This window comes from Dermacentor albipictus, chromosome 1, assembly GCF_038994185.2.
Source record: "Dermacentor albipictus isolate Rhodes 1998 colony chromosome 1, USDA_Dalb.pri_finalv2, whole genome shotgun sequence".
Classification (NCBI taxonomy): domain Eukaryota; kingdom Metazoa; phylum Arthropoda; class Arachnida; order Ixodida; family Ixodidae; genus Dermacentor; species Dermacentor albipictus.
This window is the reverse complement of record NC_091821.1, coordinates 8,584,790-8,611,032: the sequence shown is the minus strand read 5'-3', so window position 1 is coordinate 8,611,032 and position 26,243 is coordinate 8,584,790. Positions and strand designations below refer to the sequence as shown.

At 44.0% G+C, this 26,243-nt stretch overlaps 1 protein-coding gene and 1 long non-coding RNA gene across 2 annotated transcripts in view; both read right to left on the bottom strand.

The window, feature by feature from the left end:
- Positions 1–5,955, bottom strand: part of LOC139054640 (uncharacterized) — a 40,834-nt gene extending 34,879 nt beyond the window's left edge. Inside the window, exon 1 of the mRNA XM_070531994.1 lies at positions 5,643–5,955. Coding sequence (XP_070388095.1) covers position 5,643 — 1 coding nt within the window. The 5' untranslated portion in view covers positions 5,644–5,955. The remainder of the gene's footprint in view (positions 1–5,642) is intronic.
- A 5,533-nt stretch (positions 5,956–11,488) lies between these two features.
- Positions 11,489–16,201, bottom strand: LOC135897357 (uncharacterized). Its single transcript, XR_010563022.2, has 2 exons — positions 15,676–16,201; positions 11,489–11,807 (listed from the first exon to the last, which is right to left on the bottom strand). It is a non-coding gene; the product is annotated as an uncharacterized lncRNA (long non-coding RNA).
- Between the last annotated feature and the right edge of the window lie 10,042 nt (positions 16,202–26,243).

The following is a 26,243-nucleotide window of genomic DNA, read 5'->3' as shown; positions in this document are numbered from 1 at the left end:
GAGTGACGCCTCCAATAGAAGTCGCATCCTTTTCAGTTGTAGCGGTGGTGACTTAGGCATTCATTTCGCTAGCGGGCGTCGAGTAGAGACAGTTGTAGGCATGCTTTAGCAAGGTGAGTGCAAATGTTTTGCCACATCCAGCACGATCAGTGAGGGACACTTGCAGCGGTTCGATGTCGAGCATCACTGAACGATGGATCACTTCTAGTATGATAGAGCGTTGTTCTCGGTTTGTGAATCGCATAGCGATACAGTAATCATTGACACTCATGACGTCGTCACGCACTTTGACTGCACTGCGCGTGGTCCTGCTGCCGCGCTTTGCTCCGTTGAAGATGTCAATGTTTTCATCCTGCTCAATGCGTACTGTCAGCACCGGTCTATTTTGGTCTTGAATGTGTGATTGTGCTTGACCTCGATTTTTTTGCTCCATCGTTGGCGATCCTCGCTGCGTAGCTTGCGGCACATCTCCTCGAATGCGTCGCTGGACAGATTGCTCTCATACTGTTTTTTGTTCGGCACGATGGTATCCAAATGGGTCCCGAAGAAAGTGCCAGTTTCATCCGAATGTGGAGCTCGCGTCGGAACTGATGAAACAAAGTCACTAATTCTCGTTTCAAGTTGGCGTCGTCATCCTGCCAGCACGCTCTGTTTAAAAGTTTATTAAATTATTGGGCTTTACGGGCAAAAACCACTTTTTGATTATGAGGCACGCCGTAGTGGAGGACTCCGGGAATTTGGACAAACTGGGTTTCTTTAACGTGCACCTAAATCTACCTAAATCTAAACCGAGGGGCCCAATTTTTATTAGTAATTATATTAGGCCCCTTCGTTAACCCCCTGTCTTCTCGTTTATTACATAACGAGGGCCTCGAATCCGGCCACATTGATGCCTTCAGGTGGCATGTGTGGGTTTATTGACCGGCTGCCTTCCCCCTAAAAAGATCACGTTCTCGTGGCGCCTGCGGCAGAAAGGATGTTCCACATCCACCGCCAAGGTATGTGAGCGATGGCGCTGGCTAACACTCCCAGGGTTCTACTATGAAACATAAATACCCAAGAAAGTGGATGGGGAAACGGCGCTGCGGTAGCTTAATTGGTAGAGCATCGCACGTGAAATGCGAAGGTTGTGGGATTGTTCCCTACCTGCGGCAAGTTGTTTTTTCTTCCACTTTCATTCGCATTAATTTATCGTTTCTTTATTTCAACTATTAAACACAAGTAATTTACACTATGTTGCCCTTCGTGTAATGTTTGTCGGTTTCTTACGATACGCCTTGAGCATGATTCATCCGACTACAACACCCACTCCAGTGTTACCAATATAAAATTATCGCTTGACATCGAGCCTCTGATGGACAGACGAAAAATTGCCCGTTTGTCATTATTTCATAAGCTATACTTCTGTTTTCCTTCGCATCGGGACTCTCTTCTGCTTCCACCTCTCCGAACATCACGCCGTCTCTTCAACTCCATGAGCATTCTACGTCTGCATGGCTCGTCTAACGCATTTAACAAGTCATCCCTGCCTCTTGCAACTTAAGAATGGAATTCATTACCAGACCATATTGTAATAGAACGCGATCCATATAAGTTGCGGCAGTTACTGACATCCTATTTGAAAACATGATGTGGAGAATTCTTGCCTGGTTCTGTTTACTTTACTGTTGCTCTTTTTATACGTGTTAATGCTTATATAAAGGTTTTTTTGTACATTTTCTTCTGTATATATCCTGCTGATCACTGATTGTGACAATGTTTAACAGTGACCTACGTTGTTGTGTTCAATGTTCCGCCCCTCCCCCCTTATGTAATGCCCCTTCCAGGGGTCTTTAAGGGCCAATATGATGATGATGATGATGGTGATGATGATAGTCTAAGTCAATTTCAGCAGGGAAGAATTCCCTGCTGAAGTTTTTTCTTTCCCATTCTTCTTCCCCATTCTACTGCGTTTGTAATCTTAAGAGATTGCCCAGAGATCTCACTTCTATACAAGCTGAGCAACTCAAAGCACTTGGAAACCACCCAGTCGGATGAAGAATTAAGCAACTGGGTTAAAGTAGCTAGCTGAGGTGCAGGGCGGTGGGGTAAATTCACGTTGAGGAAGAAAGTTGCAGTAACATGGATAGATGCCGCTTAGCGAAACGTCGCGGGTTCGATTGCTGGTAAAGGCCACTTCATTCCAGTGGGGGAAGAATGCAAGAAAGATCGTGCTCCGAGCTTTCGGCGCGCATTAAGTTGGCCCAGGTATTCCGAATGGTTAACCATGCATTATAACGTCGCTATTGCCCCTCTGATTCGTTGACAAGTTTATCGTTAGTCACACAATGGTACTTTAAATCTCGCGTAATAATTCTGCTTTTTATAAGGATTTTTTCTGATCATCTGTCACAGATGACACTTCAATATAATTTACTCTGTTAAAAGACAAGCTCGATTTGTCGAAATCTAACACTTCTAGTTGAGAATTCCAGCTTTGTAAAATTAATTGAGAAAATGGGGAGAAGGAATTGAAGCACCACGTTCAAGGCTGTCCCTGGAGGGCAAAAAATGAAAACCTTAACGCGGTAAACAGCCACGAAAGAGCGCTTACGCAGCTAACATTTAGTTATGAATTTATGGCTTAAAAATAAAGTGCTTTTGCGTTTATGGAAGGTTTGTAAAAGCGTTCCTCGCCTACTAGTGGCACATTCTAAAACCCGATAGCAATAAAGTTCAGTTTCATTGGCTTTAGAGCCTTCATTAATTTTTGTTTGTGGAATTGTGATTACTTTCCTGAATCTCTAAGTGACAAGACTGTAAATGGAATATGTTAATTTTCTCATGCATATTTTTTTACAATACTAAAAAAAATTGAGGACTCTTAATTTAAATACGGCGCCATTATTCCAATACCCGCCGCCGTAGCCCAATTGCTACGGCGTTGCGTTGCTGATCTCGAGGTCGTGCGTTCGATACCGGCCGCGGAGGCCGCATTCCGATAGGGGTGGAATGCAAAGACGCTCGTGCACCACGCATTGGGTGCGCCTAAAGAATGCCTGTGCGTCCATGTTAATCCGGAGGAGCACACTACGGCTTGTCTCATCACGATATCGTGAGTCTGGCATGACAAACCGAAGAATTGGATTAATTCATTCACGTTTCTTTTCTTCCATGGAAGTTGAGCCCTGCTGTGAGACGCAGCGAACAGATCATGCAAATCTATTCAGCAGTTGCCAAGTGAAGAGAACCGCTGCGGCCAGATGTATCAGAGCGTGAAAATAGGCGCTGGTTGCGCTGTGCTGAAGCTTCCTCTTATAGCAAGAAATGCCGGCTGGACGACGACAAATTTGCAGCACATCCGTCATCATTATTTTTGTTGCTCATTGCGTTACGATGTTGCAGCCAATCACGTAGCACCGCTGCCATTGAACTGGAATGCAGTGCTTGTGGTCAAGGGCAGCGCTAAACTTCTTTCCGGACCATGGCTTAGCGATGGGTTACGCAAAGCAAAATAACAAGAAAACAACGGCAGAAAGGAGTAGGAGAAGGGAACACCGTCGATGCGCGCCACGAATGCGAATGGGTCACTACGTGGCAAAACGTCAGACGGACGCTTTAAGTGACCTCTAATCAAGCGTGTGCTGACGCACGAAGAGCGACTCCAAAAGTAGCCTGCGTTCTTTAATTGGCTTTATGGCCACAGATATTGCGCTTAATATTGCATGATCTCTTGTGGCTCCTTCCGTTTCGCTTGATGGCTGGTTGAGCAAAAAAACGCACTCGTCGGATCGCTAAGACTGGGATCGTCTACTGGAAACGGCCAGCGCCAGCGTCAGTTGCTTAACAGTTCCTTAATTGCGTAAAGCTCAGTCAGTGGTACTCTAAATGGTTTGTTGGTCTTTCCTGACTGAATTTGAAGTTTTTATGATTTGAAAAAAAGACAAGTTTCGCCCGATAGGCGATGCATTAGTTGCGATGGTAAATGACGAGACAGCTGTACGAAGTAAGGTAACTGCTTGTCTTTTCATCTGCATAAGCTGCTCTGAAGATTGATTTACCAACTAAATTAACAAGCACATTTTCACGCGCGCTCAGGCAAACACGAACACATGTGGCTCGATGACCACGGACATTCGCTGTCAGAGGGAAACAACACTATTGAAATAATGATATTACTTGGCTACTGCCGCTGCAGCCCCTTTTCTGACAAGTCCTGGCAAGGTGCGGCGAAGCCATTGCACCCGCGCAATATAACTGAGAGCAGTTACGTCGTCCGGCTATAGATCCCCGACTTCAGTCGCATTCGAAAGAGCCATTGGTGATGATTATTGTTTCTTGCGCAACAGAGCCAGATGTGGAAGAAGACGACGACGACGAACGCGCGAGCAGTGGCACGAGCGCGTTCAAGCGGTTGCGCCGAGGGGCGCCAATGGAGAAGACCACGATGCTCGAGCTATTGCTGGTGATGATAATTTCTGCTCGCAGACGCCACGAAACCACGTATCTAAGCCATATACAGCGTCACTGTAAAATTCCCCTTGGTTGCCTTATCAGGCACATGCTACGGCACGCGTTACGTCTTACATTCGCAGAGACGCATATAGCTCAGCGCGAGCGGCGATATGCGTTAGCTTTTTTGGGTTGGTTCTTTCACTGTCATGTTTTATGGAAGGGCTTTTCCACGCGGAAGCCATAAAATCCCGGATCCTAGCCATAGACAACTTCACTGTAAATCAGCCACGGAACAGCCAGCTGCGGAGCCTGTGTTCGGGTCCCGCAGCAATGGTATCGCCCTGACGTAGGTAAGAACACGCTGCCGAAGGTCGCTGTCTGTGTTGCCCCATCACTAAGGACAACCAAGTGTTACTTAGACCATTCAAAAAGAAACAATTTACTAAGACTAAATCGCTTCCTTGTTGTGGGGTTGTGCCTCACGAGACAGTCATTTACGTTTAACAACCATGACATGTGTGTGACAGCATTTGTCAGTGAAATGCTTTTTCTTCTCTTCAGGCATATTGAACCGAATCCCGGTAGCCACTCTCTTCGTAACCGTTCAACGAATGGAATGAGGTCAAGATTACATTCGGAAAGACCTTAACGCCTATAAAAAGTGGCAGAGATGTGTGGACGTTGGGCGAATGTGCGGAAACTCCCTATACCTGCACGAGAACACCGAAGTTGCCTATAGTGACATGCCGACGCTCCGCGTCAGCGCCGCTTCCACCACTAGCGGTTGTCCGGAATCCTAGACTAAACAAATCAAAAGTAAAACACACCGACGCATTCATGAGGGCACTCGTGACGCGTCGAACAGGAAGGGAGGGCGCATGCTTTCAAGTCGCCTTTTACAACGGTATGCGAGCATGGTTTATTGGTTAGCTTGTTCGGGCATTCATGACAAGCGCTGCGAGCTCACCAGTCATGAACGCATGAAAAATATACCTTCTTTTGTGGATGTATCTTTTCTTTTTGTGTAACGGCTTTCGTTCACATAATATAATTATTTGGAATGGACGTCACACCCGCACCGGAACGTGACATCGTGCCGGCGCGGGCGGACGTCCATTCTGAACCACAGTGTATCGCAAACGTTGCAAATACTTTCCGACGGATTGCGTACAAACGTTTTGGCAAACTGCTTCGTTGCCGCTGCGTACTTGGCGTTCCTGAATTCGCAAAGTTGCCGCTGCTGCCTTGATCGCTGCACCGCAGCGCTCGCCGTTTGTCTGCCTGTCGGGGACTTCGGAGGTGCACGTTGCGTCACTGCAGCCGCTGCAGCTGACCGTGCTCGCTCTGCCTTTCGCGTTGTCGGGGTCTTGGGTTGTCAACGTTATTTCGTTGCGGCCGCTCCGCGCTTCGTACGTTCCGCAACGTTGCGACGGTCTCGTACTTTATCGGCAGTGAACTGGCGCCTCCGGCCACGCTTTCCTGGCTCGTCTGATGATGTAAACGCGAGCGATTCACCCACGTTCGGACGGTGAAGACTCCATAGTGCAGAAAGTGATACCCACTCCTATCATGCGCCGTCTAGTGAATTGCCCGCCAGGCAGAGCCCAACCACCTGCACGGCCTCGAAGATATTCATCACTATCGCATGGTTCAATGGTGGCACAATGCAACAATGGCGCATGGGTTAGCGCGCTGGACTGCGGAGTGGTAACAGTGGATGCGTAGCAAAGGATGGATTTCTCACCGTGACCGCTCTTTTATGCGTTGCATATTGCAATCACTCAATTCAGCCCTTGGGCGCGGCCGCGCAGCCACCATTGAGGGTATGAGCCATTGTTCATTGCTGCGCGTCTCATATGTGGGTCTATTCTCTTTTAAGTTTGCTATGTTTGTTATTAAGTTGCTTCTATTTTTAGGCGTTGCATGTGGCAATCACTCAGTTCAGCCCTTGGGCGCGGCCTGGCAGCCACCATTGACCTCTAGCGCAACCACGTGACGTGACGTCACGACAGCCGGAGGGAAAGCTGGGCCCCAACTCACGCAATATGCAACGCATTCTTGGCTTAACCAAGCTAAGCCTGGCCATTTTTTTTTCGTTAGGTGAAAATTACCTAATTTGGGTGCATTTTTTTGCCACGGCTTTCCTGAAATGTTTTTCTAATGACAGAGTGGTCGCACGATGACTCAAGTAAGGCTCTTGCATTAATTACTTACGTTGGTGGTCTTTCTTTTTTGCGAAGCAGAGGATGTGATTTTTGCACTGCTGTCGAACTGCATCTTAAACATTCTCGACTTTACAAGCGTGAAATGGTGTCATAGTCCCGAAGCCTCATTTAAAAAAAAAAAGCTGTGGACGAATTGCGTGCTGAGATAGTTGATGACTTCAGAGAGATAAAAGAAAGTCCAGGGGATCTAAAAGAACTGAGACAGGAAATTAAGGACTTAGGAGCATTAAAAGAAGTAATCCATGCCATTCTAACAGAAAACAAGGTACTTAAAGTGCAAAATGCTAAGCTGACGCGAAAACTAGAGGAGCTTGAAACGTACTAGCGTTCCAACAACTTCGTAATCAAGGGTGTTCCTGTTGATGCTGAGGCAATAGCTATTATAAAGAAGATTGGCGAACTAGTTGCAGAGGAAGTGCAAGATTCCGATATTGATGCATGCCATAAAGTACCGACAGCGAAACACAATGAACAAAACACAATTGTTCGATTTGTGCGCCGTATCAAAAGGAACAGTTTTCTTGCTAAATCACGAAAGGAAAAAATTAATACCAGAATGCTTCGCTTTGAGGAGAATCGTCCTGTATTCATTAATGAGCATTTGACAAGACAAAGTAAGCAGTTACTAAGTGCTGCGAAACAAATGAAGACTGAGGTTGGTTGGAAATATGTCCGGACCACTGGAGGGAAAGTAATGGCAAGGCGCAATGAAACATCTCCTATTCTGCATATTTTCAGCACTGGAAATATCAGCAAGAGGATAACCTAATGTTTAGCTTTATTTCGTGAGAATAATTCTTATTGGTTCTAAGTCCTGATATGGCCTTAATCGACAAATCTTTATATAATGATAACGTTTCATTTGCAAATATATCTGCGGGTTTGCAAAAACATATTTCAATCTTTCATTTAAACGTCCAAAGCATAAAAAATAAGCGAGATAAAATTGAAGAATTGTTCCAACATACTAACACTAATCCCCATGTTCTTCTTTTTACTGAAACGTGGTTATCTGATAAGGACTGACCCATACGGCTCGAAAACTACAGGCATCACGTTCTAAACCATACTTACGCAAGAGGTGGCGGTCTAGCAGCATATGTATGAAATGATCTAAACTCGGAGAAAATTGCAGGTTTCTTCCTAATTAATCACAACGTTGAATGCCTCACTATTCGTCTTCAAGCAGGAACATTTTCAGTAGTCTACAGACCACCCTGTGGGAACAAAAAAGAATTATTTTCCTTTGTGGTGAAGCTGCTAGCTTATCTCAGCGTCACCGGCAAAATGTTTACCATACTAGGTGATTCGAACATAGATATGATGGCTGAAAATACAATAACACGATAATATAATCAGCTACTTTACTCTTACGCATGCTCGAATATTATAACTTTGCCAACACGAGTTACAGCACACAGCCAAACCTTATTAGATGTCTGTATCACTAATGTACATGTTTCCACTGTGACTGCTGGTGTCATGTCCTCTGATATAAGCGATCATTTTCCAATTTTTCGTTTTCTGCCTTGTTCGCATAAATAGAAGCATAATGCGCGTGTTTATTCCTACCGTCTCATAGGTAAAACGACGCTAGCCTATTTTCGCTCTCTTATTCGGGAAAAAAACTGGGAACCTGAACTAACTGAAAGTGACCCAAATAAGGCATGCAATTCATTTTTCGATACACTAATCACTTGCTACGACTTAGCCTTCCACAACATAGTGCTACAAAACGACCAAACAAATTAGAAAGCCATGAATAGATGTAGTGCTTTTCACAAAAATCAAAAATCAAAATAAAATGTACCATACTTTTCTTAGAACACGAGACATGAATGAATTAGCCAAATTTAAGGAGTACCGTAACAAAGTAAATTCAGAATTAAAAAATGCAAAAGAAAAATATAATGAAAAGATGTTCTCGCGCATATATATGAATCGAAGAAAAGTTTGGCTGGAAATTAAGAAAATATCTGGAGGAAAGGCTAGCCCTGAAGACCTACAAATAGCTTCGGTTAACGGCACTCTTGCAGGTGAAGAAGCTGTCTCTATCCTAAACACTCACGTTGTTCAATGCTGCAGCAACATTTCTGCAGCAGATCCAGAAGAGATAGGGCATACTGTTGTGAAACCATCTCTGCAAAATTCTTTAATGTTATTGCCGGCGATACCAAGTGAAGTAGAAAGTGTGATCAAAAATTTTAAGTCAAGCAGTGCTGCAGGTTTCGACGGTATCATGGCATTTCCTATAAAACATGTGTCTGACATCATCTCTAATGTGTTAGCTCCTATTATTAATGAAATGTTTGAGTCCGGAATTTTTCCTAGCAAACTTAAAATAGCCAGAGTCTGCCCGGTTCATAAAGGTGGTGCTGACCATAGTGTAAACAACTTCCGACCTATATCAATACTACCTCTTTTTTCAAAGCTTCTTGAAACTGTTCTAAACGCTCGACTAGAGGGTTTCTTAAAGAAACATGCTATTATTAGTACGGCGCAGTGTGGATTCCAAGAAAATAAATCATGTGAAGATGCACTCCTAAATATGAAACATCAAATACTGCAAAATATGGAAAACCGTTTATACACGGTAGGCTTATTTCTGGACCTGCGTAAGGCGTTTGACAGTGTAAATAGTGTTATACTTCGGTGCAAACTTTATGACTACGGTATATGTGGTACAGCATTACATTTAATGAGAAGTTACTTAACGGATCGTTACCAGTTTGTTTCATGTAATCAGGCCACTTCCTCACTTCTCAAAATAAAGACTGGCGTGCCACAGGGATCCATACTTGGTCCTATATTACTTAATCTTTATGTCAATGACCTTCCTAAGATTTCTTCTTCAACTAATATCATCATGTACGCAGACGATACTAATCTTTTCTTTGCAAATTCTTCCTTGGAATGCTTACAAAAAGAAATAAATGATTATTTAAATTTATTGTCTGAATGGCTGTACACCAACAAACTACAATTGAGTGTCAACGAAACCAAATATATAATATATAAACCGATAAACAAGCCATTGCCTGTTAATATAACGGTTCTATTTCAAGCAAAGACGCTAGAAGAAGTAACAACGCAAATGTTTTGGGGGGTATGGTTCCAAGAGAACCTCTCCTGGGACAATCATGTTAATAAGCTTAGCAATGATCTTAGCAAAGTAGTATGCTGTATGCATAAAACAGGTGATATAATACCATTATGGCTAAAGAAAGCAATATACTACGCCCTTCTTTTACTCGAAGCTAGCTTATTGTGTATTGATTTGGGGAACAACTACAGCAAAAAACTATGATAAGTTATTAAGCTTGCAAAAACGAGTAGTCCGAATTTTTGAAAACTACCATGGTAGGCCGCGTGACTTACCCACACACAATCTCTTCGGCAAACATTTACTGATCCGAGCAAATCAAGTATTTTATTGCAGATTACTCTTACACATAAAAAAACACAGGCTCCATGTTGTCAGCATACCCACTTCTCCTCGATACCCATTACGTTATCAAATCAAGAAAATACCATTCACGCGTACTAACTACGGACGTCAGGATAGAAACTATCAAATACCAAGGCTACTAAACATCGTTGAACAAAAAATTGATTTCTGTGCGCCTAATTTTAAGCAATGTGTAAAAAAACCTTCTCATACACAATCAAATTATTTATACATAAAATGCTATCGCACTAAAATTTTTTATGCACTATATATGTATTCCTTAATCTGCGCTGTAATGTGAATGCACAAACAAAAATTGAAGCATAAAGGATTTTTTCACATAGTCATTGTATAATGTACACATTATCTCGTTTATTTGCATTTTCTACATCGTATTGCTTGTTTCTTGTTATATTTGCTTTTTTCGTACACTGGATCGTCATGTAAGCCGAACGCGCTTAGGCGCAAGAGCCCCTGTCAGGCCATATGGCCTTTAGCTCTTGTTTCCTCTTTCTGTAATGAAGAAAGAAATAAACTTCAAACTTCAAGTAATGGTACAATAAGCATTGTCTGTTAGTTTGGCCAGTATGCGTACATGCAGCAGTGACCAAGCGAGTGGAGAGCCGTGAGGTGTGGCCTAAACAGCACACTAAAGAGTAGCATGCGTCGACGGCGAGTAAACGTACACCACCACAAGCCGGAGGCACGGACGCTGCGCATAGCCAGTGCCTTTTAGTGCACCCACCATACTGCCCGGGTCGGCCACATCGACCTATCACTTTCGCTGATATCGTTAAAAAGACCCTGTGGAGCCTCCCCTTGTTCTGCTCCTCGGATGAAACAGCTTGCGCACAGAGCCATAGAATAAGTTGCGTTCAATGTAGCGCGACCAGCACGCGGACACAGATGACGAACAAGCGCACACGCACCTCGGTTGCCCGCGCGCTGACTGCACTCCATTGAACACTTTCGCGAACGAGATCAAATGAAAACATGGAGTCGACAAACCGTAGCAGCCAAGAAAATCAACATTGTGTACCACTTCACTCCCGTCTTTATGCGATCGACTGACTTAGAGAAAAATATGCGAAAAAAGGAGCACGGCACCTCGCTCGAACACGTAGGTGACAGGTGTACCTTCATAGTCATAATTTATTTTGTTTGCGATAAACAATGAAATTGTTAAAACTGCCCTGAATGATGTAGTGCCGTCACCACCTTTCACATACAGAGACTACAGGATGCCGATCTTAAGAATACATCAACAAGGGCAATTATCTGAATCCCTTTCTAGGTTAAATGATGGGAGAATAAAGCATTCTCGCTGTTAGAACGAGTATAAAAAAGACTTCGGTGATTTGGGAAATTAAAACGCTTGTCACAAATTAATGGCTTTTTTTACTGATGTTATAGATGACAGCTTGTGGGCTTTTCCTTATTTTTATGCAAGCCACTGAAGGCCTCTTCGCCGATTCTGTATTGTGCAAACTCCCTTTGGAATCTGGTAACTTCGGGAGCACTTGCGACGTCTCCTCAGCACCATTGGTATTTAGAAATTATTCCTTCAGTTCCTTTCCTTCTGTTGCCCACCGAGCCTCAAAGATGAGTTTGTCCAGTCTGCCCGTTGTAGCTCCGCAGAAAGTGAACATGAAGTAGCTGATTAGGCAGCTCCAAACGAGTATGGTGAAGGAGAACGAAACCTACAAGAAAAGCAGGATAGAGGACAGTGCATGAGAAAATAAACACTATTAAACTTACAGTTCAAGAAGTTTCGCTAAGGAAACGTTTATTCAAAGAACCCCTTCCATGCCTATTGTAAACCTATTCACAAGAAAGGAGTATATGTCGTATGCACAACACAAGTAGCACAGGCGAGAAATGAATTTCATAGCTTTACGTCACATATCGTGAAGAGTAGAGCAGGCGCGAAAATTTTGCCACACATAGCGAGTTTGTAGGCCTTACAACTGCTGATGAGCATCAATCTTGAGTTTGATTGTTTATACCTACGATGGCATAGTGAGCTCTTTCAAACACGACCATTCCTGCACCGATGGACAAACGCACAGCCAAGCTACGCCTCTCTGAACCGCGCGCGTGAGACAACATTTAGCTCCAAAGGCGTCATGCGTGGCGCGACAACAGAACCGTCTCCGCATGCAATGCATGCATGATCCAGTGGTGGCTTATTGCTTCTACACGACGATACCAAAATAAGGAAGGTGGGTACTATGGTTGCAAAGGCGTAAGTGACAACGCTATAACATGTTTTCATTACATCGGTTTCAGCAAGCTACCGCGTTTGAGGTTCTTTAAAGACGTTTCACGGAAAGAAACAAAAAATCACTGCCCTTTCGAGTCCGTGAAGATGGTCGAACAGCGAAGCTGGGTTAGTTACACCGAGCGTTAGACCATGCAAGTCAAACTTCAGAAGCAGCCTGTAATTGTAAATCTTTTGTTTCCCATTTATTTCACCTCAGTTTCGCTTTTGCGTGCTTCGGTGTGGTGAGCGTGCTTTAGGAGTGCTTTTTAGTTTTTTGCAGTTCTCCCAGTGTTCTTTGTATTTTTTTTTGCTCTGCAGTTTAATCGTGGCATCTCTGGCGCGCAGCTCGGCGTCGGCCATACGACGACGAGCCCGTTCACGAGCCAACTCTCGCTGACGCTCGCGATAGGCAGCTTCTTCCTCAGGAGCACGCACTACTCGTGATCTTCCACTAGCTCTAGCTGGGATGGAATGTGCAGAACCACTAATCCAAAGCTCCGTATATTGGGCGCAAGGCCCACAACTGGAGATGCGGCCGCTGTAACCGTTTGGACGATGGGTTGGATAGGTTTGACGATATCGTACTAGAAGTAAAACATTGCGGCGCCATTTTCGCAGTGAAGCACGATGGTACAATACTTCATTGTGATAGAGAACGGGCGCAGCGTGCCAATGCAAGACACTCTGCAAGCACGTCGTGACTATCCAGAAGTTGAGGGGGTTATTAAAAAAATAGAAAAGAATAGAAAAGAATAGAACGCTTTTTCGTGCAAATTACAGGGATGAATTTAGGCGAAGCTTCATACCGATTAATAATTTACGCGAGCGTATTTTCTGAAACACAACTTGAAAGCTTCTTGCTGCCCTCGGCTAACAGTTAAAGAATGAATAAAAAAAAACATAAACGACCTTGGTTATTGGTGTAGCAGCCACGCATAGCAGTGCACGATGGTGATGACTCACACCCTCTTCACGTGCAGTGACGCTCGAGCAATAACAACTGGAAGGAACACTTGTAAGAAAATGCACCTGTCCTTCGTGACTTTAAAAGAATCAATAAATTAAAAATTATACAGATCCCACGCACTATCGCAATTGATGTAAGCGAAGCTTTCTGTGTTGTTTGCGTTGACTGACGATAACTAGCGGTGATGTTGACGATGAATGTTTAATTTCTTCGACGTTTTGTCCAACACAAGAGTGGTGAGTTGATGTCCAACGTTACCTTGCGTGCACCACTGCTGTTAGTCTGTGTAGGACACAAAACACAAAGGGAGAGGTGTTTGCTTGAAGCGTTTGCTTGCAATCATTTACGCAAGCTGCGGTGACAACAGAACCATCGATAACATTCGAGAAATTCCGATACGTGCGGGCGCGTCCCGCGCTGAGCGATAACTTTCATTAGACGGTGAAAAGCGCTCACCCGTAAAAGATAAACATCCACGTGTCAATGATCCTCTCTCAAAAAGCATCGTCCCGGTACTACTAACAGGAGAACGAAACACGAAGGGACACTCATTAAGCAAACGGAACAAAATAACAAAGAAACAAAGAAACAAAGTCCAAAGTAACACAGTTCAAAAGAAAGAGCACAGTTTAACTATGCCCACATCCAAAGTTCGTTAGCACTGGTAGAACGGTTAAAGTCGAACAAGATGGAATACTTCAGGTCGTGAGTGGACTCGCTGTGATAGCGACATGCCGTCTGGCACGACCTCATAGTCGAGTGCGCCAACGTGTCGAGTGCCCCAACTAAGACAAATGTCTTAGTTGGATTAATGCACAAAATAGTTGAAAGCACACCACTCCGCAACAGAAGTCACATCTTCCTGTTCACAGTCCTTTTCACAGTTCACAGTCCATTCAGAGTCCATTCACAGTCCTTCTGTGATTCTATTTCACGGTAAAGTTTAATATCGTCAGCATACAAAAGTAGACGCGAATAATGCAAGCATTCTTTCAGGTTATTAACAATGATATTTAAAAATAATAGGCCTAAGATCGATCCTTGCGGAAGACCTGAAGTTGATTCATAAGGCAAAGAGTACTCAGCATGCATACGCTAGTACTAACGCCGTAACTCAAGATTTTTGGATAAGATAACCATGAGAAAGTTCAAATGCTTTTGACAAGCCAAAGTATATGGTGTGTTGCTGTCTTCGGCTAGCAACAGTGGGTCCTGCAGTGTCAAGAAAAGAAATAAGGTTTGTTTCCGTAAACCTTGTTCTAAGTGCAATTTACCACAATGTGCACAACATGAAAAAATTTGCGCGCCAAGTAATGAGAGACTCTAACAAGAAAAAGACAACGTTGAAACCAAAATATGACGACTATATCTGATTTCTGAACCAAGCTACATGCCCGCAGAAGCTGAGTCGATCTGTTAACATCAAGGGCGATCTACGATAGCGTATTTAGGCAATGAAAAAGATTTATAGAAGCCCTCCGGTAGTGAGCTACCACCATTGAACGAGAGCCTATGCTATCGTATGCACTCTGAAACAATGGCAATCAAAGCCACTTACACAAGCGAGCCGGGTCTGTGTCACCATAGCAGTGTATCAACCTAGGTGGCTATAGCACAAATCCTTTGATATTTACGAACCAACCTCAAGGCTCTTGGAGTTCCAGTATGCTGAATCGCGTTTATGCGCGCAACCCTTCCACTCTGTCTTCTTTTTATCGGGTGTCTATCGCCTTTGATTTCCTTACCCCTATATCCCAGGACGGGGTAGCTGCGAGTACTTTCACTGTACAACCTCACCGTATTTTACCTTTCCTTCTCCAACTCAAGAAGACACTGTTATAAATCCCAAACTCTGCTGCCGATGGCTGATAAAGAGAAGCGATAGTGCACAACACCATTTAGTCCTCGTGAAGGGTGGCAAATCGGCCGCGAATTACTACGCATTTGGCCTGAAGTAGCCATGCTCGGCGCCACCTTGCCCATGCGGGCCATGAAATCAATTACATTTCATCCTGATACAGGAAGTATGTGGGAAATGTATAGTCATAAATTGCACCTTCACTGATAAAAAAGCAGATTTAAAGATTGAAGTGCCGCCATTGGTAGCTGGCGTCCAGTTCTTGTGAGCACAACCTAAACTGTACGGCCACTTTCATATTTCTTAACTCTTGCCGGTGACCACCCAGATTGTCACTGCTATCAAGCTATTGCTTAAGTGGCCCAGAAACCGCCTACTGTATCAAATATTTTTTGAAAGTTGTCGGCAATTCTAAAGACTATTTTTATGTTTACAAACAGTCGGACGCGGAGGGGGCTTCAGAAGTGGCGCTGGCCTCACCGTGCACGGTGTCGGTGTAGTTTACCGATGACCCAACGGCCAGAGCGTAGCTTCGGCTTGGAGAGGGGACGCTGGCGGCTTGGTGGTACGGGCATATGGAGGCGGCGTCTCGGCCAGGCAGGTTGGTGCAAACTCGGGCTCGTAGACCGACTGCTCGCACTCTGCCTGCGGGCACAGAAGTTCGCCGGCCTCGCGTAGAGTAGTTCGCGGCCGGGCTCGGGAAGGGTAGTGACGCTTGGGAACAGGATGGCAGGAGGCCCCTGTCGGGTGAAGCCCTGGTGGCTCGAGTCCGCAACCCCAGGGCCCGTCTTCAGCTCCCGGTCCTCCCCCTTTGTGTCTTGTGCTCGAACTCTTACCTTCTTCCGCCAGAGTGCCTCGTTTTTCTGCCACTCTGGCCGATTTGTTTTTTCCTGATTAGCCCCTGGGAACTCCGTGCACTTTCCTGATTGGGTCATTTTCCTTTCTGTTTTAGCTTTTAGCGACGCGCGTTCGCGTGCTTGACGCTCCTCGCCGTCGTCGTCTTTCCTTCAGCACTGGATCTGCCTCTGCGCAAGCTGATGATGGTGATGATGAACATCTGTCATGGTTCGCACCCACTAAGGGTGATGGGCCAAGAATCGGGCGTTAGGAGGTAGCTAAAAATACCTATTTGAAGAAGACTAACGCAAAATAAACGAAATACAATAAAAGGCGATCATGCAACAACTAGACTAGTATGCGAACACGCAGTCGAACTGACTTAAAGGTGAGTGTTAAAAGAGGGTACAATCAAGCAGAAATTAATGTTAGTAAATAATTTAGAGAAACCAATTTAGTTCAAACGAATGCAGATTTGATATCTATAATAAATATATAATATTATCAGGGCAATCGTTTTGCTTTAGTTAAATGATCAAATACTGCGGAACAAACGTTCCTGTGACCATATCCTAGTGTCGAGGTCCCAAAAAATAATACTGGTATACTTAACCCTAATCCAATTTCGCAGAGTGGAGCTTCGATTATTGCCTTTCTCTGGTGTGAGTATCATCTACATAATAAAAAGTAGTGCGCTATTGATTCAATTTGCTTAAAATTGGGGCATAGACGTGACATCATCAGACCAGCTCTATGTAAATAAAAATTCAATTGCGGGATGCGACGACCTAGTCTGGTGTATGCAACTCCCAAGTGCCGGCAAAAACAGAGATGCTGAAAATCTGGAGATGGTATCAGCGATAGATTACTTACAAACTTTTCTGTATCCCAATGCAGTGATGTAAGCTGTATCCGATAAAACAGGAATCAAAGGTTCAATTGAAGACGTTCCGGCTTATACATCTGCTATTTCATTTAAGTGTAAACCGCGGTGGACAGGAACATACAGCAAATAAATTTTTACAGCAAAGTTGTATACCTCTAACGTCCAAGGAAATTTTTGTGTCGTTGTGGTAAGCAAAAAAACTCCCCATACGTGGGCAGATCCCGGAGATAGTACAATGCCGGGCTGACCCGCGGTGGAGGTGCAATTCGCAAATAAGGGGCCCACATACACAGCTTCGCTGGTCATCCTTCTTCGCAGAGTGGCAGGGCATTGAGATCTTTTGTAAAGTTGTTGGGACTAAAGTTTGAAACATACTCAAGATAGCTGTATTCGTTTCCGTGGAAAGCGACACACATACCGATAGGGGATCTGTAACTACGACAGCTCACGATTGATTAGCGGGAAGCTTGCGCAGCGCTAGAACAATAGCCAATAATTCTGCTATGATTATAGGCATGTAATCTGGAAGGCGTATAGAAAAGGACTAACAGAGCGAAGGAGAGAAAATGTTCTACGCCAGCCTTCTCTTCAGACAGGGAAGCATCAGTGGCTATTATATTGCTTGTTTCCAGATGGGAAAGGTAATCTAGTAATTCGTCATTTAAATATTGGAATGGCATTAGTTTAGCATTTTAGGTCAAAATATCATCAAATTCTATCTGGAGACTTATCTTGGATTGACCTGTTGGATGAATACGGTGAACTTGTACATTCAGTTGTTTTAGCTGTGCCTATAGAATCTGAGGTGTACGTAGTCACGGCCAGTGATTAATAAAACATGAACTAGGTTCATTAATAAAAAAAACATTCATTGATTCCCTTTCAGCAGAATCGTAAATTTTAAGTACATTTGGACCGTGAGGATCCTCAATCTACTTTTTTAAACATGGTATTCGTGCTTCCATATACAGAATGGTGTTTGCAACAAACATAGGGAGTACAAGGGACAATCGCAGAGCTGTCGTTTCTAATAAATGCAGAGGCTGCATTTTATAAGCTGGGCTGCCGGTAAACAGGATGCATCCAAATTCCATGCTGGGTTGTACATACATTTTATATATCGTAACTAATGCATGTCTTCGCAACCCATATCTTCGGTTAGTGATCTTACTCAACCATCCCACGGCGCGAGTTGCCTCAGATGCAAGAGTTTTTCAATGTGGGTTTTCCAGTTTAGTGCCCATCTTACGTTATTCCCAGGTATTTAAGAGAATACACCTGGGGAATGAACTCTTGGTGATACGTGAGTGGAATGTGAACGGGAACATCTAAAGGATAGAGAAGTGCACTTATAGTGACGTTCAGAGACATATGTGTGTTCTCTATCCAAGTTTCAAGAGTGCATAAGTAATTTTGTTACGATTGATGAAGTAAATGTAGATCATCATTCGATGCAAAAGAAGCGATGTGCTCGGCACAAACATACACCTGAATGTCCTGGAGCAAAGGGATGGAGATGAAAAATATAATAAAACAGAAGATAACGCTGGCCCTTATAGTCCCCCGCGTTTCTGCTTATACTTAGACGATGAACATCCCCATCCGCGCTGAAAACAGCAAAATTTTCTTTCCTTTAAAAATTCTGAAACCCATGCCGTGATGTATTTCGGAAGCCTGTAATTCTCAAATTGCTTTATCAGTATGCTATGCTCCATACAATGAACAGCTTTAGCTAGATCTAGCATCCCCAATGTTGAATATTCTCTTCGGCGACGGGCTAGTTTTATGGTATTCTCTATGTGCGAACACCATATGGAGCACCCAGGTCTAAAGCCGATTTGACTGGGGTCTGGGATTAAGTATTGAGTTTTCAGAAATGCAGGTTGTAATTCGGCCATTCAAAATTTTTCTATTAGTTTAACCAAATAGGATGTGAGAGAAATTGGTCTAACATTATTTAAGTTAATTCTACCTCCCTGTTTTTAAGTATCGGAATTAGCTAAGCAATTTTCCATTCTGAAGGTATCCAGGCATTTTGTAGATAGTAATGTACCATATTTAAAATTTCTTGTGGGGATAATTCACGCAGAATTTTTATCACGGCTTTGGTAACTCCATCTGGACCTGGCGCTGAAGGCAGAGAGCGAACATCCCCAAGTTCTTGTAATGTGACCTCCCTAAATTCCTCTAGCGGTGACGGTCTCAATAGGTACGGTGGAACTATTGAACTAAATCTGCTTTTCAGTCCCTTTCCAATATTTTCCAGCAATTTCGACAATTCCCGTAACCAAAGGACAAGAAAGTTAATATTTGCTGGAAGAGCAATCATCTTTTGAGAGCGTAAAAATCTAAAGAGGCGCTTTCTTGTTTTTAGATTTAGACAGATAATTGAATTTATTCATATCGTACTCCTCTTTCGCTATAGCTATTTTATGCTTGAAAGATGCAGCAATAAATTGGTAATCCCTCCAATTGTTTGGACATTGATTTTCTTTCAGGCAGATTTTCGTTTTCGGTAAGGAATTTCACAATGGACTGAAAGATTTACCTGTGTAGAAGGTTAAATTAAAAGCTGCATTCTGCAAGGAACGTTATAAAACTGCACAGAGGCTCATAGCCCTAATATGCTCTTGCATATTAGTACGGGGGAGCATCGTAGACTTCAAGTCCTTTGGAAATTTTGAGTAGTTTACAAATGTGGCACTTTTTCTTCTGGAAGAAATCACGGGGAAATCAATCTTAAAAATAATAATAAGGCAATTGCTGCGTGTAGCATAGTCTATAGTATTCCACTAGGATACAGTTAGAGACGAGCTGCAAAAAGTGGCCGATTGAGACTGGCCACGAATGAACGTAGCAACTTTTGAATTTAAACAGAACAGATTATTATCAAGAGTCTAGTCCCACAGGGGTTTTCCATCAACATCAGTTTTAAAACCCCAGGACACATGGTCAAAAATGAAGTCACAAGCGAGTGCTATAGCTTTTCTGCGGGAAGCTAATGCGCTGTCTAGACATGGGTATCCTGTACTCCTGCTGGGAAATATAAATTAACTATAAGGTAAAAGGGAAGCAGTCTGGTAGTGTTATGTCTAATGCTAAAATTTCGCATTCAGCAGGCTTGCACTGATCCGAAATTGTGGCCTTGTGACTAAATTTAGTTGAAATCAAGCATGCAATGCCGCCACCTCTGGCAGGTTGATCCAAACAAAATAATCGGTAATGTTGCAGAAAAAGTTTCTGGACCATTAGAAAGCCAGGTTTCTTATAAGACAAGTATGTCTGGAGAAAATTGAGAAGAAATATATGATGAATCTGTAGTAGCAGAAACAATCTAACGCCAATTCCACTGTAATATTTTTAGAGAGCCTATGTGGAAGATAGAATGGCAGCGGAAACTGCCTGATCCAAAATGCTCTCTTTCGAAAAGTCATTCTTGGAAAGGTTCTTTTTTAGATATTTTTTTAGCTTTTGACTTAAGGGAAATTTTGAGGGGAGGAATCTGGTGCGTCTCTGACCCTTACGTTCCATTTGTACATCCTGGAACTCTTAATAATCGTCCGTTAGGGGTTCTGTTTCCGCCTGCTGTTCATGACTAGAAGGTCCTGCACAATGAGAATCAGCTAACGGATTGGGTGACGATGTTTGCTTTTGACCTAGATTTAGAATATCAGTAACTTGAAATGCATGACCCTGGCTAGAGAAAGCACTAATGAACTGTACCAGCTGACTAGACAGCATTTGTGCCAAGGACTCAAAAATAGTCTTCGCAAGACGTTCCATAGCCGTTTCCGTAGCTTTAGCCGTAGTAGCTGATGTGACGTTTTGCGAGTGGTCAAGAAAGCATTCTGTGTAGAGTTGTGACATTACGACACGTTTTTAACGCTTCAGTACCTCTGACTGCCAAGTGATCAATCAATCATCGCCACCACGTGACCCACACGACCACTCGTATAGTAAATCAGGCGACAAATCCGTTGTCCTCTTTAAAGGTCGTGTAAATGTTTATTCTTGCCCCGCGGCGCGAGACTGCGGAGGATTACCACTACGCCTGATTGGCGAGACAGCGACGACAAACCCGAAAGAGGAGGCAAGGAATCTACGCCCACATCCTACACCTGAGCGATAGCATTACCATGATTGAGGACTGCATCGACTGCTGGATCGGCTCAACTGACAAGTCGCATTAAAACCCTTGCGACGACACATATTGTGCACTGTTGTAAGAATCGACCCTCCAAGTCACTTTTGACTTCCCAAATATCATCTCGGGGTTCAGCCAAGTTAATACACTATTCTTGGGGATTGGCCCAGTTTTGATTACACCATCTGCTGCATCAGCTTAGTTCAATATCACACTGTCTCTGGCATCGGTCCATATTATTAGTCAAGAAACCGAGCGATGGACACACATGAAACTCAAGGGCGAGGAGGGTAGCGTACGCAAAGAAAGCTTTGCTTTATAGGTAACGTCATTACCACGTGCTATCGCACAAACTTCAGTTTCTCAATTTATTTCAGGTCATCAGTGGGCCAAGGGTGCGCGTTGGTCCAACTACTACACTGCATGTAGTTGTGAATTCTGTGAATGTATATTTTACATAGCTTTGATTGTTTAAGTGTCTCGTCACTCGAGCTATCCCACCACCGACACACTGGGCACTTCGTGCACGGTCTTGCGCAACACGGAGACTCTGAGTGGTGGCGCCTGTTCGTATATTGCCAACTCCACATCGCATAATTATCTACCGGGAAAAGACAACGTTGCGGGAATCGCAAAGAAGTTGTCCTTGAGAATTAATCACTGTCTGCTATGAGGCGCCGCTCCAGTCCCCTTTTATTAGCTTAAAGTCAAAGGAATAGCCGAAGTCTGCCAATTTGTTTTTTTTCCCTTTCCTTGTTCCTTTCAGACATATCGCTTTTGGCTCCACGCTTATATTCGTTGTCGTTTAGTCTTCGCACGCACGAGCTCGCTTTTCAACTCAGTTTACCCTACCTGTGCACCCCCTCCCACGCGGCTCCCTCGATCCCACATTTACCTCGCTGTTCACAGAATTTAGCCTTCAAGTAAGGTGTGTTTGGTAACCTGAGCGTCGTTGGAAAAGATTGAAATGTCGGCATATATTTTGTCGATGACCTCTGAGCTTGAGTTCTTTTAGTTACTGTTTTTTCCTACACTAAGCAGTTATGGACTAGGTTTAACCTAGTCTGTTTTGATATTATTTGCATAATTTCCACCTTTTCGCTTGCATTCCTTTTTAACTCTTTACCTACCCAACCGCATTCGGCTGCCAGCTTTTATGGGGTGGTTGCCATAGGCTCACTCCCCTGGCATTTTGATATCCACTGGTAACATCGCAGGGATCCCAAAGCACCTTGCGAGGTCAAGTGCGGGCGCGCTCATTTATCTCATAGCCTCATTCATCAGTTTTCACGTGCTTACGACGCAAATATCACAGCTACACGTAATCCTGCATGCCGAAGATGAGCCAATCGCGCACAGGTGTTCTTTGTGAGGAAACGTTTATCTACACCTCAGTTGGAGCGATTATGAAGAAATTTTTCTTCAATATCGATAGCGAACACCCCGACTTGCAAAGTCATTGAATAAGGCGTTAAACATTAAAGAAGTGCAAGAACCGACTTCTCGCCAGGTCTTTCGATTGTGAAAACTAATTTGAATGATAAACTACAATGGTGGACGTTGAAGAGAAAAGCGTTTCTTTTTTTCAGCATTAACACGTGTAAAATCACAAGACGTGATATGCTTGGTGACATCCGCGCTGAAAAGCTGGCCCAATGCCATCACGTTCCAGCGCGGCCTTTGCTTGGCCTTGCAGAAATGTACCGCAGTACCACAGGATGAAAAAGTTGCAGCGAATTGTGGGGAATAATACGTCCCATGAACACAAGTGCGCTGGAACGCTAACCCATATGCTGGCGTTATTTCCAGCGCGGCCATCCCATAACTATTTTCTTCATCGTTGGCTAGAAGAATCGCGCGCTGGTTTCTAGAACGAAGTTTTTTTGTCTCTTCCTTGGACTTTCCACTGCTGCTGTCACTGTCTTGCACCACGCGACAGGAGGGGGTTCACAGCGCGCATATACATGACAGGAGCGTGTTAGAGAGGAAAGGCGACTCGAGAAACTCCCTTGGACATTTCCATCACGTCGCATGTGTACAATGCCCTCCGGAGGCTCTTGGGCGTCGCCACAATACCCTTTTGACAGCGCTAGTTATCCATGACTTCCCGCAAACGCATTGCAGAAACGGCAGCGCTTATCTTTCTACAAATGTGCAACAGTCGAAAGGGGAAGTACATATAATTGTAGAGATGAGCTAGAGAGAGAAGGCAAAGGATGAGAAGCACCGACGCAGTCACGAAACAAGTGTATGAAAGTCTCGCCACTCTTTGGTCACTGTACCAATACATGGCTGGAGGACGGGAGATTTGAAAGGAGGCGGGAGAAGGCGAGAAAACGCTGCTACTATATACGACAGCGGTGGCGGACAAACTAGACAAATTTTAGTTCAAGATACGGTAAGGTACGTTTCTGCTCTTTCTGAAAGATAAACACCATGCGAATTTGTCAAGCGGACAACTGACGGACGGTATACAGACGCAAAGACGCATTACACCGTAGCATCTAGGCCACTCTACGGAAGCTATGACATTGCTTGAGGTCGTAGGTAGCCACGTTTAGACGAGGCCGAAGTACGAAAACGCTCGTGCATGTAGATTTAAATGCACGTTAGGGAACCCCAGTGGGTCAAAATTAATTCGGAGTCTGCCGCCACGGCGTGCCTCATATTCCGATTGTGATTTTGACACGTATAGCCAAACTTTAACATCTTTGCCCCAGTGGGATGTGCTGTTTGAGGCAATGACAATCTAACCTGCGCGAAGGTTATGAACAGTGGCGCACAAGAACGCCTCAAGCAAACACGCTGTGTGTTTTGTGTACTTCGCAGACAAACAGCGGTGGGGTGCGCAAGCGAACCTTTAACCTCAGCTCTCCACTATCGCATTAGACTAGATGCTGAAGAAATGAAACATTCGCCGTCAGTCAAAGCAAGCAACACAGAAGGATTCGTTTACATCGATTCCCACAGTGCATGGGATCCGTATAAGTTTTGTATAAGTAAATGTTTGCTATGCGACGTGGCCAAATGCCTCTATGGTACAAAAGAGCCAAAGGGAAACATGGATTGAAAACGCGTAGGTACGCCGCAAAGCGATGTCATCGTCCTTGGAAAATTCCGTTTGTGAAGTTGCTGTTGCCTTTCATGCCGACATTTAGAAAACAGTCATAGAAGTTCGGCTACGACACTTTTAGGCCACGTTTCGACACAATTTCTTGGCTTCACCAATGGAATGATTCGGCCATCTATTTTCACCTAGCCCTAGCATATCTATTTTAGTCCTGCATAGTGTATAGGTGTGATTAGCCTGGCAGACATGACCAGAAATTTCTCCACCTGAGCGTCTGCTTCCGTATCATGGCTAGGAGTCACCACTGGTCGATCAGCTCAGTCTCGCAGAAGTGTCAGTAGAATGCGCGAGACCTTGCGCTCTAATCACCGTCCTTTTCGGGAAAACTGTTCACCACCTCATAAGCAAACCCTCATCGTATGCTGTGCACAAGCCTCTCCCTTTCTGAACAGAATCGCTTGCACGACTAGATGAAGTGTTCTACATTGTCCACGTCGTTGCACTCAGTGCAAGATGGAGAAGCAGCATTTGCAGCCTGGCGGGAAGTACCGGCTGAATGTCTGCCAATGCACTCCAGAGAAGCGTAGACAAACCCCCTGCTTAAGAGTAGAAGGCTGTAAGCGTCACCAATCGCAAGTCACCTGCTGCAAATTTTGGGGATTCCACATTTGCCAGAAAAAAAAATCACGCGAGCTCTACAATCAGGCGTTGCCTTTAACAGAGCGTCGCTCTGTAGGCAGCGTGTTTAAAGTTTGAGCCAATCTCGGTAGGCTAGGAAATGATGATTGATGTTGGTGGTTTATTGACAGTCCCTTTAAGGCGGGGTGGTGACAAATAATCACGCAGCCTGCTTGAGTCAATCAGGTATGCTCTAGATGCTTTTCGTTCTAGTTTTTTTCTGGGCATCTCTTTTCTCTTCCTCAAAACTTCTGTGTCTACCGTATACCGCTACATATACCTGTAACGGATCCAGTCGTAGCAATTTCTTCCCTGCTCTTTATCAACCAGTACTCTAAACGGGTTGTACTCATTTCGACTGCATGCCGGTAGATGCTTTCGTCCATTTTAAATCCAAGCACTCCTGGAAGGTGTGCGTTACGTACGGGCCTCACTGGGTGAATTTCTTCGCATTGCATTAGGATGTATTGAGTGAACTCCAAATCTTTTCTGCAGCAGTCATAGTCCTCATCTTGTTCGACTTGTCTGACTTCTTCCGTTATTTTTCACGTGTCTCCAAAATTCTTTTGGTTTATCTTTTAATCATGAGTGAATAGCGTTCGAATAACTGTCTTTAGCAATGTGTGTTGCTTCCTTAACTTCTCGAGTTATTTCTTCCAGTTTTTTCTCTATTTCTCTTGATGGCGTTCTGCAAAAGGCGCGATAAATTATCTGCCTTTTTTGTGCGAGCTAGCGATACCTTTTTTTAAACCAAGGTTTGTTTTTAATTCTTCGCGTCGTCAGTACCCAGGCTGGGACAACCCGCACACGCAGTTCCAATATTTTTTGCTTCAATAACCGCCACAACTTTTCCACACTCTTACACTCAGCTTCTGTTTCAAACACTATAAAATAGGTGTCTAACGCTTGATTAATACAATCTAGATCTGCTTTTTTTGTAATTGTACACTCTTCTGTTAACATGGCTTGTGGTTTTAACATAGTCTGGTGACATCGTCGACACGACAGCCTGGTGGTCACTTATAGCAGGAATCACGAGTGTTGAATGCACAAGATCAGGTCGATTTGTTAGCAACAAGTGCAGAATATTGTTTCCCCGCGTTGGCAAGAGGTCTAGCTGGTTGAGTGCATACAAATTCGCCATACTCATCATTTCTGTATTGCTTATTCCAGTAGCTGTGATAGTATTGGATGAATCCCATTTAATATCCGGCAAACTGAAGTCTCCCCCAATTACCATGGTATCTGTATGCACTCAATCAATTATGCCTTGAATACAGGTGAGAACATCTGGTGATACATTTGAAGGAGGATAAAAACTACATACTGTAACGATCATATGGTTTGGAAGTTCTAGTTTGCGCAATACGACTTCACTTATGCCAACATCCACCTGAATCTCAGAAGACCTAATGCCGTTATCTATGAGAATG